The sequence below is a fragment of the Lissotriton helveticus genome, chromosome 6 (genome assembly GCF_964261635.1).
Source record: "Lissotriton helveticus chromosome 6, aLisHel1.1, whole genome shotgun sequence".
NCBI lineage: Eukaryota > Metazoa > Chordata > Amphibia > Caudata > Salamandridae > Lissotriton > Lissotriton helveticus.
In genome coordinates this window covers 1,099,528,808-1,099,545,974 of record NC_136067.1, presented here as the reverse complement: position 1 = coordinate 1,099,545,974, position 17,167 = coordinate 1,099,528,808, and the positions used below count along the sequence as shown (strand labels likewise).

At 41.1% G+C, this 17,167-nt stretch overlaps 1 protein-coding gene across 1 annotated transcript in view; it reads right to left on the bottom strand.

The window, feature by feature from the left end:
• LTBP1 (latent transforming growth factor beta binding protein 1) overlaps positions 1-17,167 on the bottom strand; it is a 1,223,697-nt gene that overhangs the window by 338,161 nt on the left and 868,369 nt on the right. The window contains exon 15 of the mRNA XM_078648754.1: positions 12,862-12,960. Coding sequence (XP_078504880.1) covers positions 12,862-12,960 — 99 coding nt within the window. The remainder of the gene's footprint in view (positions 1-12,861; positions 12,961-17,167) is intronic.

Sequence of the window (17,167 nt, the reverse complement as noted above, 5' to 3'; positions counted from 1 at the left end):
TGGGCATGCAGAGTGCTAGGGATTCAGAAAGTGATCTTTCATCAACCCACAATCTCCCTACTCTCATAAAGTTTGGAAATAAGGGTGTGAGCCCAACGGTTCAAGTTTACCATCAACCTGATCACAGCAGGATATAGAGCCAAGGTGGGGTAGGGGCACAATGCCAACAGTGAGGGATAGAGCCAGAGTATTGGCAGGCGCCCGTGGCATGGGGGATGAGTGGGGTCGTTGCCCTAGCTGCCATCATCCGGTACCCCCTTGCACCCTGTAAGGTGCGACCCCAACGCATATAATAAGTTGGCGTACTTTATAAAGAAGTGGGGCATGAACAGCAAGGCTCCATCTTCCTTCCCAGCCACCAAACGTCTCCCCAAGAACCCGGTTCGCCCCAACCTTCTCTGCCAGCTCTGTCACCTGGAATCCACTGGTGCTCAAACTGTAATGTTAATGCTAGGCACAACAGTTCTCACCACCATGCGGTGTAAAACAATAAAGCAAACATCCTGTCAAACATAATAAAGAATTTCTGATTGAAAACAAGCTATTTTTTTAATGCATTAGATTTTAACTTCTCTTTGACATCTGTTAAAATAGACTTCTAATACCATACCAGCACTGTCATGAGTGAATCAGGAGATGTTACTTTTTCATGTCCACTGAAAGTATGGTCAATATTGTTTTAATTTGCGGAACAAAACCAATGTTTGTTAAACCATACGTAAGTCAGCTTTATATATCCAAAGCATCCAAAACTGAATTACTTCCAGATTGCTTCAAATTTGATGCTCAATTAAAATTTGCCGCAGTGAAGTAAAGTGGTTTGCATAGGATCACACGTTTTGGTAAGGTCTTGAACTCGGGGGCGCATTAATGAGTTTTGTGGCATGGGGCAGCTCAGCAAGTCACTTTGCTTTGCTGCCTTGCATCACAGGGTAAGGGCAGAATTTTGCCATATTTATCCAATACCTCGCACGGCTGTCCCTTTCTCCTGTGCTAGTGCCCTTTTGGCAGCCTAGCACCAACACAGGCATGCTTGCACCATGGTTCAAGAGTGCCTGTGTTGTAGGCAGGATTGTTTTTGTTCAGGAGCGGCACCTACCTGCACAAAAGTAATCCTGAGAGGCTTTCTCCTTTTTCTATGGAAAGAGGAAAATACAAGGAAAAATAAGCTCTCTCTCCTCGTTACCCCTCACCTGGGGAGGCGTAGGTTATTGGTGCATCCCCAGGTTTACAAGTTCTTGTAAATCTGGAGATGTGTCAAAATTCAAGGGTGTTGCATGGCATCACCCACACCCATGGAAATGCCTTCCTCGAGCAGAGAAATGAAACGCAGTGATTTGCGTTGCATTACATTACTAGAGCTGAATGATCCACCAGGGCCACGCAAGGTGGCTTTGCGTGGCTTCATAAATTTCATTTTTCATTTGCGTCACTCTTGCACCACGTCGCGTGATGCAAGAGCAATGCAAAGGGGTTTGTAAATATGTCCCTCAGTTTTATTAGAAAACTAGGTTAAATAAATACGTTTTTTTTTTTTTTTTTTTTTAAGTTCAAGTAAAGGTTTATTTAGAAATTAAGGTTATTGCAAAAAACAAAATAAATACAAGTTCAGCACTGTAATTCGGTCTGCCTGGGTAGATGCAGTTAATGCTATAATGTCTTTCATGAACAACGTTAAATATACGGGAAAGCAGAAGACTATTTTTATGTTCATAATATTACATTCTCCTGACTTAACAAACAGTAGAGGGAGAAGGTCGACACCTCAGTGGTGACAATGACATAGCATAATAAAAGAAAGATGTCTTCCTGCTGGCCATCAGGGAGACACATGCACATTAAAGCTCAGCATGGCTGTAGACACTGGTAGCAGAAAAGCACCTTTCGCGTATACGCTGTCCTGCTTCTAGTGTTTTGGCTTTTAATACTGTAATAGGAAGGGGAAGTATGGTGCATGGGAGCTTGGCTCAACTTTTTTGGCTGACCAGTCCATACTGGACAAGGCCAAGCCACTGCACGACATTCAGCCTGAGCCAGACTTGAATCTTGCTTGTCTTGTGCAGCTCTATAAATGCACATATGATTTCGAACACGATGATCCATGCACTTTGCATTGCCAGTACCACCTGGTATAGAGAAATGTACTGGCCTTCTCATGTGTAAGATTCTGGACTGGCACTAGAATGAATACTAGAAATTATGTAAAATCTGGTATTCTTTTTCAGCATGGTAATTCTGCCTTTGTAAATAGTTTTAAAAGCTCTAAACACTTTTGAAGTACTTTCTTCATACATGTTTATGTATCTGTGTTGGAGGTGGGGGAGCCACTGAATTTCAAGCTAACAGCGAGTCAAACCTTCAGGCATCTTCTACCACTCTGTCCACTCTTAATTCATTTTCTAAGAGCATACAGCAGAGAAGGTGCTGCTGCACTGTCAGGGCCTTTTTGTACAAAGGCAGATCACAAAGGATCATGGGAGGGCTGTGAAAGTGCTCAGAGAGGGACATTATGCTAATGAATTACAAACACTTTGTTGTGAGACGATAAAATATGAAAATGCACTTGTATTACCTCCTTACATGAGCACTTTTACAACACCCCACAGTGTGTTAACAATCAGCCCTTCTGAGACAACACCCGGCTCCCAGGAGGTAATAGAAAATGTAAAACGTCTGCCTGGTGGGTGTTCTGTGTTTTGCATCTGAGTTCTGCACTTCACTTGTGTCTCACTGAAGACTTGTAACTCTTTAGACTCTCCCAGACATTTGGGCTGCTAACGTGCAATTGCCGTCGTCATTATTTCACAACGCCTCCTTTTCTTTCATCACCACCGTTCAGAATTCCTTGAAATACATCAGGTCAGGATGTTCAATGCACAAAAACCTCTCTTGTATTTGGTTTAAAAGACTATGGGTCTGATTACGATCTTGGCGGAAGAAACTCCGTCACAATAGAGCTTTGGGGGGTCCGACCAGCGGGAGGCCTGCTCTTTCCGGGGTTTTTTGGGCCAGGGGGGCAGAAAGAACCAGCAGGTTAGTTGGGCTCCTTGGGCTGGGGACAGGCTGGGTTTGGGCTGGTGGGGTATATAGCCAGCCATGTTGTGTCGCAGGGGTCGTTTTCCTAGGTCAGTTGTGGTATAATGAGGTATGGTTACAGTTATGAAAGAACATCGGAAGTTTACCTAGTTTGGACGGGGAAGAAAGTTTAGGAAATTGCAAGTTGTGTTTATAATTGTTGCAGGGGGGAACATGTTATGGGGAGGGGTGGGGGAAAGTAGGAGGACAATATTTAGTGAGGTATAGTTTTGCACGGCACAGGCCAAAGTTTTGCATATGTAAGGTGCACCTGTTTCCAATAAAGCAGCCTTTTTCACACCAACTTACTGGTCTGTGGTCTGTGCTGCCCCCCAATTTGGCCCAAACGTGACGGATATCACGTCCGACGTATTACAAGTTCCATAGTATATAATGGAACTTGTAATATGGGGGACGAGATATCCATAATGTTTGGGACAGAGTATCCAATCCATCAGGATCGTAATCAGGCCCATAATATTGTTCCATCTGCAATAGCACCCTAGACACAGACTGGGGTGCACGACAAATGACTTGTTTTTTGGTACACTAATGGCATTATCATCAGAACAGTGTGCGGACCTGAATGTACCTAAGTTCGTATTTCGAACATATCCCTTCTAATAAATGCCACTCAACGCAGTGATATAATTGCATTTACAAATAAGGAGAATTTACGAATGTCTGACATAATATCGACAGACAGAATATCGACATACAAAAATATCGACACAAAAATATCGAAATCAAAAATATCGGAGTCATATCTTCATAAAGGTAAGTACAAAAATATCGAAAAATTAATATTGTAGTACAAAAATATCGAAATTAAAAATATCGTTTTTTAAATGTATAAATAATAATGTAAAAATAATTTTAAAATACATATAATTTTACAAATATTAAATAAAAACATTAAAACATAATTAAAAATTAAAACTAATACATATACATTTAAAATAAATTAAAAACGTAATAATTTAATATATTTTTATTTTTTTTAATTTCATTTAATTGATTTAATTTAAATATAAATTTATTTTATTTTTACCCTGTACGCCTGTACCCCAAAAACCCAAAACTGACCCTGAACCCTAAAAATACCCCATTACCCAAAAACCCAAAACTGACCCTGAACCCTAAAAATACCCTTTTACCCAAAAACCCAAAACTGACCCTGAACCCTAAAAATACCCCTTTACCCAAAAACCCAAAACTGACCCTGAACCCAAAAAATACCCTTTTACCCAAAAACCCAAAACTGACCCTGAACCCTAAAAATACCCCTTTACCCAAAAACTGAAAACTGACCCTGAACCCAAAAAATACCCCTTTACCCAAGAACTAAAAACTGACCCTGAACCCAAAAAATACCCCTTTACCCAAAAACTGAAAACTGACCCTGAACCCTAAAAATACCCCTTTACCCAAAAACTGAAAACTGACCCTGAACCCTAAAAATACCCCTTTACCCAAAAACTGAAAACTGACCCTGAACCCAAAAAATACCCCTTTACCCAAAAACTAAAAACTGACCCTGAACCCTAAAAATACCCCTTTACCCAAAAACTGACCCTGAACCCAAAAAATACCCCTTTACCCAAGAACTGAAAACTGACCCTGAACTCTAAAAATACTCCTTTACCCAAAAACTGAAAACTGACCCTGAACCCTAAAAATACCCCTTTACCCAAAAACTGAAAACTGACCCTGAACACTAAAAATACCCTTTTACCCAAGAACTGAAAACTGACCCTGAACCCAAAAAATACTCCTTTACCCAAAAACTGAAAACTGACCCTGAACCCTAAAAATACCCCTTTACCCAAAAACTGAAAACTGACCCTGAACACTAAAAATACACTTTTACCCAAAAACTGAAAACTGACCCTGAACCCTAAAAATACCCCTTAAAAAAACTAAAACATAAAATGTAAAATATTATTATATACTTACCTATACTTACGTTGTAATGGTATGCGTTGTAAAGGTACCTGCGTTGTAAAAACATACGTTGTAAACACATGCGTTGTAATGGTTTTTGCATTGTAAAAATGTCGTTGTAATGGTAGTGCGTTGTAAAAGTTGCGTTGTAAAGGTTGTTTCCCCGGTGGATAGCGCAGGGGTAAAAATTACTATTCACACTCCAGAGGGTGCAACAGTAGGGAAAGCGTTGGATAGCATGGGGGTAAAAATTAATTCCCACACTACTCCCACTTTAACACACTACACATATAAAAAAGACAATTAATATAAATTTCAATTAATGAATTAATAACAATTAATATTACTAAATTGATGTAATTATAAATGAACTAAATAACACATATTAATTACTTATTAATTAACAATAAATACCAAAGAAAATTACAATCTCTTTAATTAATTACATTTAATTATATCACACCCTATCCCCCTATAAACACACAACCCACTACACAGAAATAAATCATATCATTTATTCACTTAATAATTCTTAATTACCAATTAATTATTATTTAACAATAACAAAAAATTAAATATATTAGCACATTAACTCTAAATAATTTAATTACATAATTAATATTATTTAATTACCAATTAATTATTAATTAACAATAACAACACATTAAATATATTAGCACATTAACTCTAAATAATTTAATTACATAATTAATATTATTTAATTATCAATTAATTATTAATTAACAATAACAATAAAGTAAATATATTAGCACATTAGCTGTAAATAATTTAATTTACTTATTAATATTATTGTTTCCCAATTAATTAATTAACAATAACAAAAAATTATATATATAAAAAAATTACTCTAATTAATGTAATTAACTAATTAATATTAATTAATTACCAATTAATTATTAATTAAAAATATGTACAACATTATATTAATTAATTAACTAATTAATATTAATTAATTACCAATTAAGTATTATTAAAAATATTTACAAACATATATTAATTAATTAATTATTATTAAATTACTTCCCACCCTATTCCCCTATAAACCCACAACCCGCTCTGATACTAAAACGCAAAATGTAAACAAATTTACAAATTTTCAAACATACATTACAAAACATGTTTAACAAACATATAAACAACACATTAAAATACATAACACTAAACAAAATTTCGATATTAGTAAAATTCGATATTAGTAACATACATACCTTAAAAAAACGATATTCTGTCTGTCGATATTTTGGACATCGATATTCTATACTATCGAAATTAAAACATCGATATTATTGTATATCGATATTTTAATTTCGATATTTTGTCTCACTACCAGAATTTACATTGCGCTCGCAAGAATGTTACAATTTCAATCTATCTAAATTGTTGCAAGTATAGTCTTAAAAGAAAGATACCATTTCAAGATGGCTACTCAGTTGACAGTAATAAACCAGAAATATGCATGTGAGAGAAATAAAAAAAGTAATATTAGAGAGTCTGTAGTATTTTTTATCACTTTTTTACATGATCTTTATGGCTAAAATGTGATGAGTAAAATTATAATCTAGTTCTGACAGCCAACCCAGACCATTGGCTTGGATCTCACTATTAATTTGAAGTTGCCCACCTATAATATATGTATGTGTGTGTTTGCACACATGTGTGCGTCTATATATGTGTATATAGACACACTCACACACACACACACACTTGTTTATAAACAAGAGTGTGCACACTCTTCACAATTGTATATTGTAGATGGTCCTACCAGTTTTATCTGGGGCCCTTGATGTCTCCTGTCTAAAAAATAATCACTTCTAGAGACACCACTGACTACTGTTTGGAAGAGAAAGAACAACCTACGTGAGCAGAGCTGAGCCCGCGCGAACTGAAAATGTAGGTTTAGAGCAATCTTTTATGTCAGATATGTTGAAGGGCTTTTTAATCAACATGATTTGCGTTATACGACCTACAGCATGACGGCTATGTTACAACAATTATTTTAATTAGGGGTGTGCAAAATCGTATCTTTTTTACCTCAAATTCCACAAAATGTCAGAATAATTATGCAAAATTATGAATAAATTGTGTGAAATGTACTTTGGCGTTTTTCCAGTGAAAACTGAGTGCAATGGCATACCTCTCTGTCAAAATTCACTTTTGATACAAGCAAGAGGTCTGGTTTGTGGAGAAAATATCTTTCGCAATACATTTTCTAATTAAACATATCTCCCTTGAGACATGTTGTGCTCGAACTAGTCCTCTGCGACAAAAGATTATTCAAAATTTAACACATGCCTAATTTCCACCATTTCACATCAATTTCATAATATAAAATTGTGCGAATTACACAAGTGTCACAAAAACATTTCCAAAGCTCTATTTTTAATGATCGTTCTATGCTGTAATAAAATCAAGAAACTGCTCCCACAAAAACATTGGGCCAGAGGTATGCATAATCTCAGCAGAGAGAAATCAGGACTTGGAGGATCTGCTTGTGGACACTGTTGGCTGTGGCAGAGTTTGGTGGGAAACGAAGTCATCCTTCTCTCCTAATCTCTCTTTATCCACCAGCATTTCCCAACACGATGCAGAACTCACTGTCAAGAGGTAAATCCTTTCACTTCCAACCTTACACTCTACTCACATGTTCACCTCTTGACAGCCAAGCCTAGAGATAAGTCAATGAGCATTGTGTGCATTCATTATCTTCAACCTAACACAATATGATAGCATTATAATGTAAAACGTTATGCTCTTTTTTACTGCTCTTGTCCTTTTGTAAATACTCTGTATCCATTTGAATCCTCCCATGTCGATTTATACTGCCTTACCTCATGGGTACTAGCATATTTACTTTTCCAATGCACTATTTGTTGGTTTACTTTTCAGTGCCCAATTTAAAAGAAATGTGTCCCTTGCCTATTGTTATCACCAAATTATCTTTTCATTGCAAAGTCCTTTATTCCCCAAAGTCATTTTATTTCTATTGCTCCTCGTATCGTTTTATTGCCCCTGTCCGGTTTATTGTTCCAAGTATTTCCAGTATCTCTTCACCTTTTTGGCCCAATACTTTTGTATTGTCCCAATCTTTTTCATCACTTTGTGTCCTAATGAATTGCTTCTTGACATTGTGTGTTTTGTTTATTGTCCTGTATCCTTATTTATTGCCCGTGTATTGCCCGAGTCCTATTCTTTACGCTTTATTTGCTGCGACTGGCACCTTTTATTACCCCTTAAAACATGGCCCAGTGTCTTCCGTATTAGTCTATGCCTTTTTTATAACCTCGTGGTTTTTATTGCAAACATCTATTTCTATATGGTATTGTTATTTTCACTGCAGCTTATGCTTCTTTACCGCCCAGTGTAATTTCCTTGGTCTCTATGCTCTTTACTGTGCCACGTTGTGTGCCTCATGATCAAATGTTAGCATTTGTGTCATTTTCTACAGCCGCATTCTGTTTGCAGGGTCTCATGCATTTGTATAACCTGCGTCCTTTTTATGCCTCTTGTTCTTTTTAAATTCCCCTTTTCTGTTTTATTTTATTAGCCGGTGTTCTTTCTCATTATTAATTAATCATTGACATTTGATGCATGGTTATTTCTTTTTTATTACCTCAAGTCCATTTTTTTTAGCCCTGACCTTACTGATTGTGTAATCTTATTTTTACACTACCCTTTGTCTTGCTGTTGCGATATTTCTTTTTTTTGTTGTGTTTTATTCAACTTTTTCATTACCACGTGTTTTTCTAATTGCAGTGCGTCAATGTTATTTTTTCTATGAGGATTAGTATTTTTTTCGTAGGGCCATCTGTTTCTGTTCACCCCTTGCCCATCACCCCATTTTTATTATTGCCTGGTTGGTGTATGTAGCTTCCTCCCCAGCCTGGTAGCATGCAAGTGACCAGGCCACACATGGAGCTATGTAGTGAATGTCTTTATTCTTCTGACTGTAACCATTAATGAACTGGGTGAGGTTAATAAAGTTCATGCGCAATGTGCACAGGCACACCCGAACAATTAGGTAATTCTTCTATGGAGACTATCAGGGACCAGAAGGGTCCCACTATACATATTTACAAGACACTACAGCAGACGTCTTCAAACTGGGAGGCGGGACCCCCTGGGGGGGGGGGGGCTCAAGTGATCCCAAGCGGGGGCGCCTGGCTGTGGCCAAAAGAAGAATTATCCTCTCAGCAGTGCTTTGTTTCAAGCAGGGGAATAAATTAGCAGCAGTAAGCCTCTATGTAATGGGCCATCACTAACATATTTTGGGGCAGATTTATGATGGGAATGCGCCACGTTTGCGTCACGCAACTGCGGCGTAAACGTGGCGCATCCCTACGACCCATTTACAACGTGACGCATCTAGGCAGATGCGTCACGTTGTAAAGCCCTGCGCCACTTGTGGGCGTTCCGGCGCAGGGTGGGCGTTCCGGGGCAGGTGCGCCTCGCAAAAGTGGCTCAGTCACTTTCAGGCCAATGCTGCGTCAAAACACTGCGCCTGCTTGAAGCAGGCGTAGGTCTTGACGCAGCATTGTATCGATGGGGCACCCCCGAGCCTTGCTGGAGCTGCGTCGTGCTTGCGACGCAATTCCAGCAATGCGCCACCTTTACGGCACAGATGCGTCACGCATCTGTGCAGTTTTTGCCCCATGGTGCGCCGCATTGTAAATGCTGCGCACCATGGGTGGCGGAGCAGCGGCGCAAAAAAACTGGCGCATCCCTGGGGATGCGCCAGTTATTATAAATCTGCCCCTTTGTCTTTTTTATCTGGCTAGGAGAAGATGTCAAAAGGGAAGGGACTCAAAATATTCTTCAAAACACCCACCCTTATTCTAGTAATCACACTGTGGATATTTTCACCTGTTAGTAAGATCTGCCCAAATAGAATAGTATGTTTGGCAATCATGTATTTGGTTTCATTTTTTTAAACAGTAAGAACATTTAACTGCAATATTTAAATCGGTCTCCTGTTTAAATAAGATGAGACATATTCAAACATTGACAATTTAATGGAATAATTGTGAAACATTCTGGGAAGGGGGAGCAGATACATTTTATTTTGTTCACTAGGAGGACGGAGCATTAAAAAGTTTGAAGACCACTGCACTACAGGGTAGAGCAGCCAAGTAGGGGATCTGGATAGTATGGATCTAGAAGGTATGAAGAGTGACGTGGATGCTTGAAAATGTAGCAAGGCCCATTCTTGACCCATAGCTGCAGGGAGAGGTAACAAACCTTCTTCCTATGTTTTCCCTATTTGCCCCTCCACCCCCGCCATTCCTGTACCTCAGTTCCCCATGGTTTTTGCCATCAGCTACACGAAGGCAAAAAGTGGCAACATCAAAACGTATTTGTAATGCTGGCAAGAGAGGCAGGGATTTTAACACGACAAGAGAAGGAATTCTTTAGTGTACAGTCTCAAATGTTTTGCAAGGAAACAAAATAATTTCACAGTCACCCAATCTAGCACCTGATTCAAAGAGATTTTCGGGGTACAGCTGAATTACTATTGCAGTACTCTTTGTTTACTCCTAGCCCACAGTAGTAAGGGTGGGTTTCTACTGACATCCTCATAGGATTGTAGGCGAAATCAGGAGTAGGTCAAGAGTAAGTTGCAGTAAAATCTTAGAAGTGGGTCCCAAAGACTTGAAGCCCACCTATTTCATGTGTTAATGGCCGATAGCAGTCTTGTACAAGTCAGCACCAGCAGGGGGCGGCAAAGCATGATAACAGAGTCAGTCAAAGTGAACTGCTGAGGCAGATTCAAAGTATGGCATTCCTTTTGGCACCAGGTAGAAACAAATAAGTGACCAACGTGAGCTCATCTTTTGCAAAGTCAAAACCCAGAGGCACATACACCAGTAATGGTGTAATAAGCCTGCAACTAGCTTGTGAGTTACACCCTCAGTGTACAGGTGCTGTTTAAACACCTTGCCTGCTAATGACGAGCCCAGGAGGCACAGTGGAGCTGTGCTCATGATGAGCTGGGATCGTCATAACGGCCGCGCCACTCCCCCGCGCGGCGAATTCCACGCCTATGCGGACGTTCCACAGGAGTGGGCGGAGTCATGACAAGCTCAGCTCGTCATGAGCACAGATTCACTGTGCCTCATGACGAGCTGGGCTTGTCACGAGCACCGCGGCGCTGAGCGCGGCCCCTCCCCCCGCACCGCGGGGGAATTACCCCCGCGGCTAAGGGGTTAATAAAGCTTCTTGAGCAACAGTTGAGCTGGTTTTCAGACTTTCTTTTCAACAAATTCAGGGGCATATTATCAAGGGGGTTTATCTCTGCTTTTTTGGCTTTAAAAGCCAAGAAAGCGGAGATAAAATGATGTCCCTATTACCAAGCTGTCGGTCGCTAACACCAGTTAGTGACAGCTAATAGGAGATAGCGACCATCTTGGGCCCCGCTTTGCATGTCAGTGATATTTATCACTAATGACATGCAAAGTGGGCGTGCCAAGATGTTAGCGACTGGAAACAGTCGCTAACATCGCTATCTCCTATTACCAACTTTTGGAGATATTCGCGCTAAGCGCGAATAGCTCCAAAAGCTAACACCTGCCCTGAGCAGTTCTTCACCATGTTATCCAATGGGAGGTGGATAACATGGCTAAGAGCATTTGCTCGATAATGCATGAATATCGCTGACTTTTCAGCGATATTCATGCATTGCGGCCGTTTTTTATCGCATTTGCGATAAACCTTGCTAATAGCAAGGTTTATCTGCGATAAAAATCGCCGATGTGCGTCGATAAATTTTGTCTCTAAACAAGTTAGAGACAAAAATTATCGCTAGTTGTTGGTAATATGCCCCTTAATTTCAAGAGTCTAGCGGTTACATTTAATCAATTTGGTTGCTAAAAACGTGAGCAAAATCAGGCCTCGAACGAAGACTAATATCTCCGGTCTCCAGAGGCTTGACCATATTTGGTGAGTCACAAAGTCATAAAGACCAAGGATAATTCATTTTAGGTGTAGACGTCCACGTGCACCTGAAAAGTGACTCCAAGTAGGGCAGATTTTGTATATGCATTAACTGCACAATTGTTATTTGCCCACGTGCAAATTAGACACCCAGGTTCATAATGTATGACCCCATTTTGAATGCGCAAACAGGTTTGCAACCTGTTTGCTTTGCACAATCAAAATACAAATGGGCCAATTACTAACCCTATTTAGCAAGTCACAATTTCCAATGGTCGTACATCTGGCCCCAGTGATATCTGGTTACGGCAAGTAAAACATGGCCAGGCGCTTGTTGGCAAATTATGTGAGAAACTAATTTGTGCAAATTAGAAGCTGTTCCAAGATGTGCAAATCTGAATTTCTCAACCTAGAACACGTTCCCAGTTGCGCTAAATGGAATATCAAGTTATTTGCCAACATGGTTCTCCCCAGGTTTTTCTCTACTGTAACCATGGTCACACATTGCGGGATAAGAAATTGTACAAAGGCAAATAGCTTATGTGCAGTAGTGCACATACCAAGACTTGGAATCTCGTTTCAGATAAAAATAGGGGTTTGCACCCAAAATGGAATTATAATCAGGTCCTCAGCACGGAAACCTAACAAACTCACACATACCTACTTTAGTGAAAATTAGCAGCCAATATACTAGAATATGCAGGTCAAATATGCAAAAGCACACCTTCTCTGTTATATTCCTCTGCAGAGGGTACAATATCCCGAAGTTACTGGAACGCAGGACCATAATCTTCGTAGGAATTATATTCTCTCCAGGGGGCCCTTTTAGGGCTGACCACTACAGTGTAAATCACCCTGCTATGTCATCTGCAAGACAAAGTTAAGGAGCCATACCTGTGATTTGAGTTGGTGCAATCACTTGGCTTGCACTTGATTTGGAGACTTCTGGGGCCACCTCAACAGGCACAGGGGGCGAGGTTTTTTCTATCACAACTGTTCAGAGGAAGCAGAGGCAAATAATTAAGGGGCGTCGGTCTATGGTACATTCAGGCAATCCTTACACTGTGTTATAAGACATTATGCTTGAGTGCAAGTAAAATTTCTCATTGTGGCAAAGGTGTCTTGCAAGACATCAATAGTTATCTACATTCACTCAGTGCTTAATTTGTAAAAAAAAAAAATCAGTGCTGGGGCCCTCGTCAGGAGGCCACCCCAGCTTGCACAACCCATTGCCACTGCCAGCGCTGCCAGTGACAGTACATACACAACTACAAGCTCACACACTGCTTCAAGTGTGACAATGCAGACTGTTCGAGGCCCTCTAAAGCTAGAAGAATGGCTTAGGTGGCAGGTATTAGTTGTTTTAACCCTTTCCGAGCTGCGCGAATTTTCACGTTGTGCGGGGGTTTTATTGAGTGGGCGGGGTTCGGACAGCCCCCGGCCGTTGTCAGCACCCACCCACCGTGATGTCGGATGGCCGGGGGCCGTCAGAAGCACACATGGGGTTAATGTCTATTTGGTTACTAAACAACTGCTGTTGTGCTCAGCTTTACATTAAACAAACAGCATCACCACGTGGCAGCTGTCAAAAGATCCAGGGCCTCATTTATGAAAGGTGACGCATCGCTGCGTCAAAACAGCGATGCGTCACTTTTCATTGCGCCCTCCTTGCGACACCAATGATGCGTCATATTTACAGTATGACGCATCATTGCGCAAGGAGTTACAGATACGTCAGTATTTCTGATGTATCTGTATGGCGCAAAAGTGACGCACTGCTGGAGTATGTCACAAAAGTGACACATCTCCAGCAATGTGTCCTTTCACCCTGCATCATTCTTACGCCTGCTGTGATGCAGGCGTATGAAATTGACGCATTTGCGTCCTAGAAGTGGCGCAGTGAAATCTTATCGATTTCACTGCGTCACTTCTATGACCTTTTCTTGCGGTGGAACGCTCCCCTGCATACATTATACCTGGCGCAGGTGTAATGTAGCGCAGGGGGTTACAAAGTGACGCATCTACCTAGATGCGTCACTTTGTAAATTTGGTGCAACAAGGCACATTTTTTACGCTGTTGGTGCGTCACAAAAAGTGACGCACCAGCGGCGTAAAAGTGACGCACAGCCTCATAAATGTGGCCCATACCAATAAAGTGTTGACAATTAAGTGCCATTGCCGAGCACCGGAAACCACCAGCTCAAATTGAGCACTGTGTTCACTACATTGGGCAGTACGCACCTAGCTTATGTGCTCGCATGACCTACCAATGTACAAAGAAGCAGGTGAAAAACTGCTGTACCTGAGTAATAACCGAGGGACTTTTTTGACTTGTATGAACTAGGTAGAAAAACTATAATGATATGCAAGAGCACACACAGAGGATAGAATGTTCTAACCTAAACAGGGAGAACCATAACAAATGGTAGACTATTGGAGCAGCAGGTTTATCTCTGCCATCATCGGCCCTCGGCCACTCTATTGCCTTCAATGGAGCTCAAACGTTTCAATGATCTAGCTAAAATTAGAATTAAGACTAGAACTTTTGAAGATTGCCAACCAATAGCAATGCTCCCCTTGTGGGTTGCAGGTGTTGTTGAAGGCCTACAAAGGAAGCATTTTGTGTCTGCAAGATCCCTGCTCCTTGGGCAGGCCTTGACCTAGTGCTGGGCGGCCCACCCACAATTCACCTCAAGTAAAAGGTGCCAGAGGTCCCTTAAAGACTGCAGGAGTAGCTCTTGTATCAGAAGATACTCTGCTTTCTCTGTCTGCTGGCTCCTCCGCTTCCTTGGCACAAATATTGTAAACCCTAACAACCTCACAAAAGTAGAAAAAAGAAACAAACTGACACTTATCTTTTTTTTCTACTTTACAGCGCCATTTGAACTTAGGTTTCTACTTTGACAAGGAAGGAAAGGATCTGGCACAAAGAGACAGTGCTGCAGCTTCTGAACAAAGACTGGGTTTGAAGCATTCAAAGGAGCTGTTAGCCCACCGCACATTACATCCACCCCTCTAGACACTGCAAGGGGCTACTAAAAGCCTTATTGACCTCATCTGCAGGGAATTAAGAGCTGTTAATTACTCTTCCCCTCATTGTATGCTCCCGCCAGTGGCTCACGGTTGTAATTGCAGGGGGGGGGGGGGGGTAATCAACAGCTGGTATTACTCACCAGTGCAGGCAATAATGCTTCATTAGGATACTGGAATGTTGAGATAATAAAGTCAATGAAGTTGTTTTTGGCTAATAAATGTTAGTCTGCACTTTCTGTTCTAACATCCAAATGCTTGTCTTTCTGTTTCTCCCTGTTTATTTTAGAACAGCCTGCCCTCGGTGGGTGAGCAGTCCTAACAGTCTTGTAGCCCTTCTGACTGTAGAGTTGCCCTATTACTCGGGAGAGGTCCTTGAACTGCTGTTATATTCAGAGGCAGCAGGCTATAATGTTCTGTTAGCACCCTGGATATGCCACCCAATCAGAACGCTCCCTTGTCATGCTGAAGCTATAGCTACAGACTCTCTAAGGAAGCATTCTGTGCTGCTAGCTCCTAGTGCTCCTTCAGAGTATATGGTACTTGATTAGAATACTGGAGCTAAAGCTGTCTTACCCAGGGCTGGCTTTAGCGCTGGTGGTGCCCTGCCCGACAATCTTTTTTAGCGCCCCCCTCCTCCTCCGAGTCCCTCACTACCACCCGGACAAAGGGTCCCCATCTCTCCATAGCCCCTCTCTCACATATATTTAATTTGTTTTAAAGTGCTGGTAAAAGCTAGCTTTACTAATCCACTCAGCTATCCACTTTAAATACAGATCTGTTCTTTGCAGCAGGCATATTAACCCTCTGCACTACTTTATGGTAAGCAAAAACTGCCACTAGACAAACCTCCAATCTCTCTCTCTCTAGCAGAAACATTAATCACAAGAGCTTTCTTGACATTGTTGTTGCAGTCTGAAATCTGGCAGCACAAGGAACTCTGTGTGAGCTGCTTTTAAATCGTAAGTTATTGCTAAACACAGCGCCCTCCTCCTGAGGTCAGTGCTCACCCTCCAGGTCAGCGCCCAGTACGGCTGCATGTGGCGCAATGCCCTAAAGCCGGCCCTAGTCTTACCTGATAACAGGTTAAGAAACAGCTCCATTCTTGTGTGATGCTTCCTTAGCCTCTTCTAGTGCAGCCAGCAGTTTATAGGTGGTTTACTGTCTGAGCTCCCTCCTTGCTTTTGGTAAGAAGGAAGCTCAATCAGCCACAAAAGTAGAAAAACTTCAAAAATGCCTATTTTTATTAATTTTATCAGACTGAGCATCACTGTCAGTAAAATGAAAGAGAGGAGTTCAGACAGACAGCCACCGATGAATCTCTGGCTGCTTTAAATGAATCTGAGGGAGTGCCGAGGGAGTGCCGTGCCAGAATGGCGCTGTCTTTTCCTGTCTTTCGGGTAGGAAACCGCTCTTACTCCCATACTACTCCCTATTAGTTTTGAGGGATGTTTATAGCCATACTGTCCTTACTTGTAGGGTAATACAAGCTTTTAGTTACTTGTCCCTCCTTATGGCCCTAATATTACGGCAAAGGTAAATTACAACTATTATTGACCCCAGGCATGGGCAACAGTGCTTAATTTAAAAAGAGATGAGAATCAAAATTGACACAAACCCACCACTAGCACTGTCATGTAACAAGCTGCATGACACACACCCAGGATGCGGGAGCATATGATACCTGAAAACAGGATGCTTTTGTGAAGACCTTTCAACACTACATGGCGGAAGGGAGACAACAAATCGTATGATCGAAGGACAGCAACAGTTGGAGCAACCATTGTTGAATAATAATCAGTTCAAAGGTTTGCTGACCCCCCATATAGAGGACAGCTTGTCATTGGTGGCTAGCTTTGAACATTACTTATTTCAAAGAATGCACTGTCACCCGATTATAGGGTGTCCTAATCTTTTCAGAAGGACTGCTTGGCTCTGAAGTCGGTGGAAGGTTACTCTAGTTTTTTGGAACCATAGACGCAAAAGATTGTCAACCTACGAAAATCTTGTAAAAGCGTGGGGTGGCAGATAGGGAAGAAGATGCGAATACATGGGGAAGAATGGATGCATACGGTTTAAGACGTAGTCCAATGAAGGGGGAATGTTGTGAAATTATTGAAGAGCTCAACATAAGGTTCTGAAATCCAACAGGCGACAGGGAAGGGTCCGA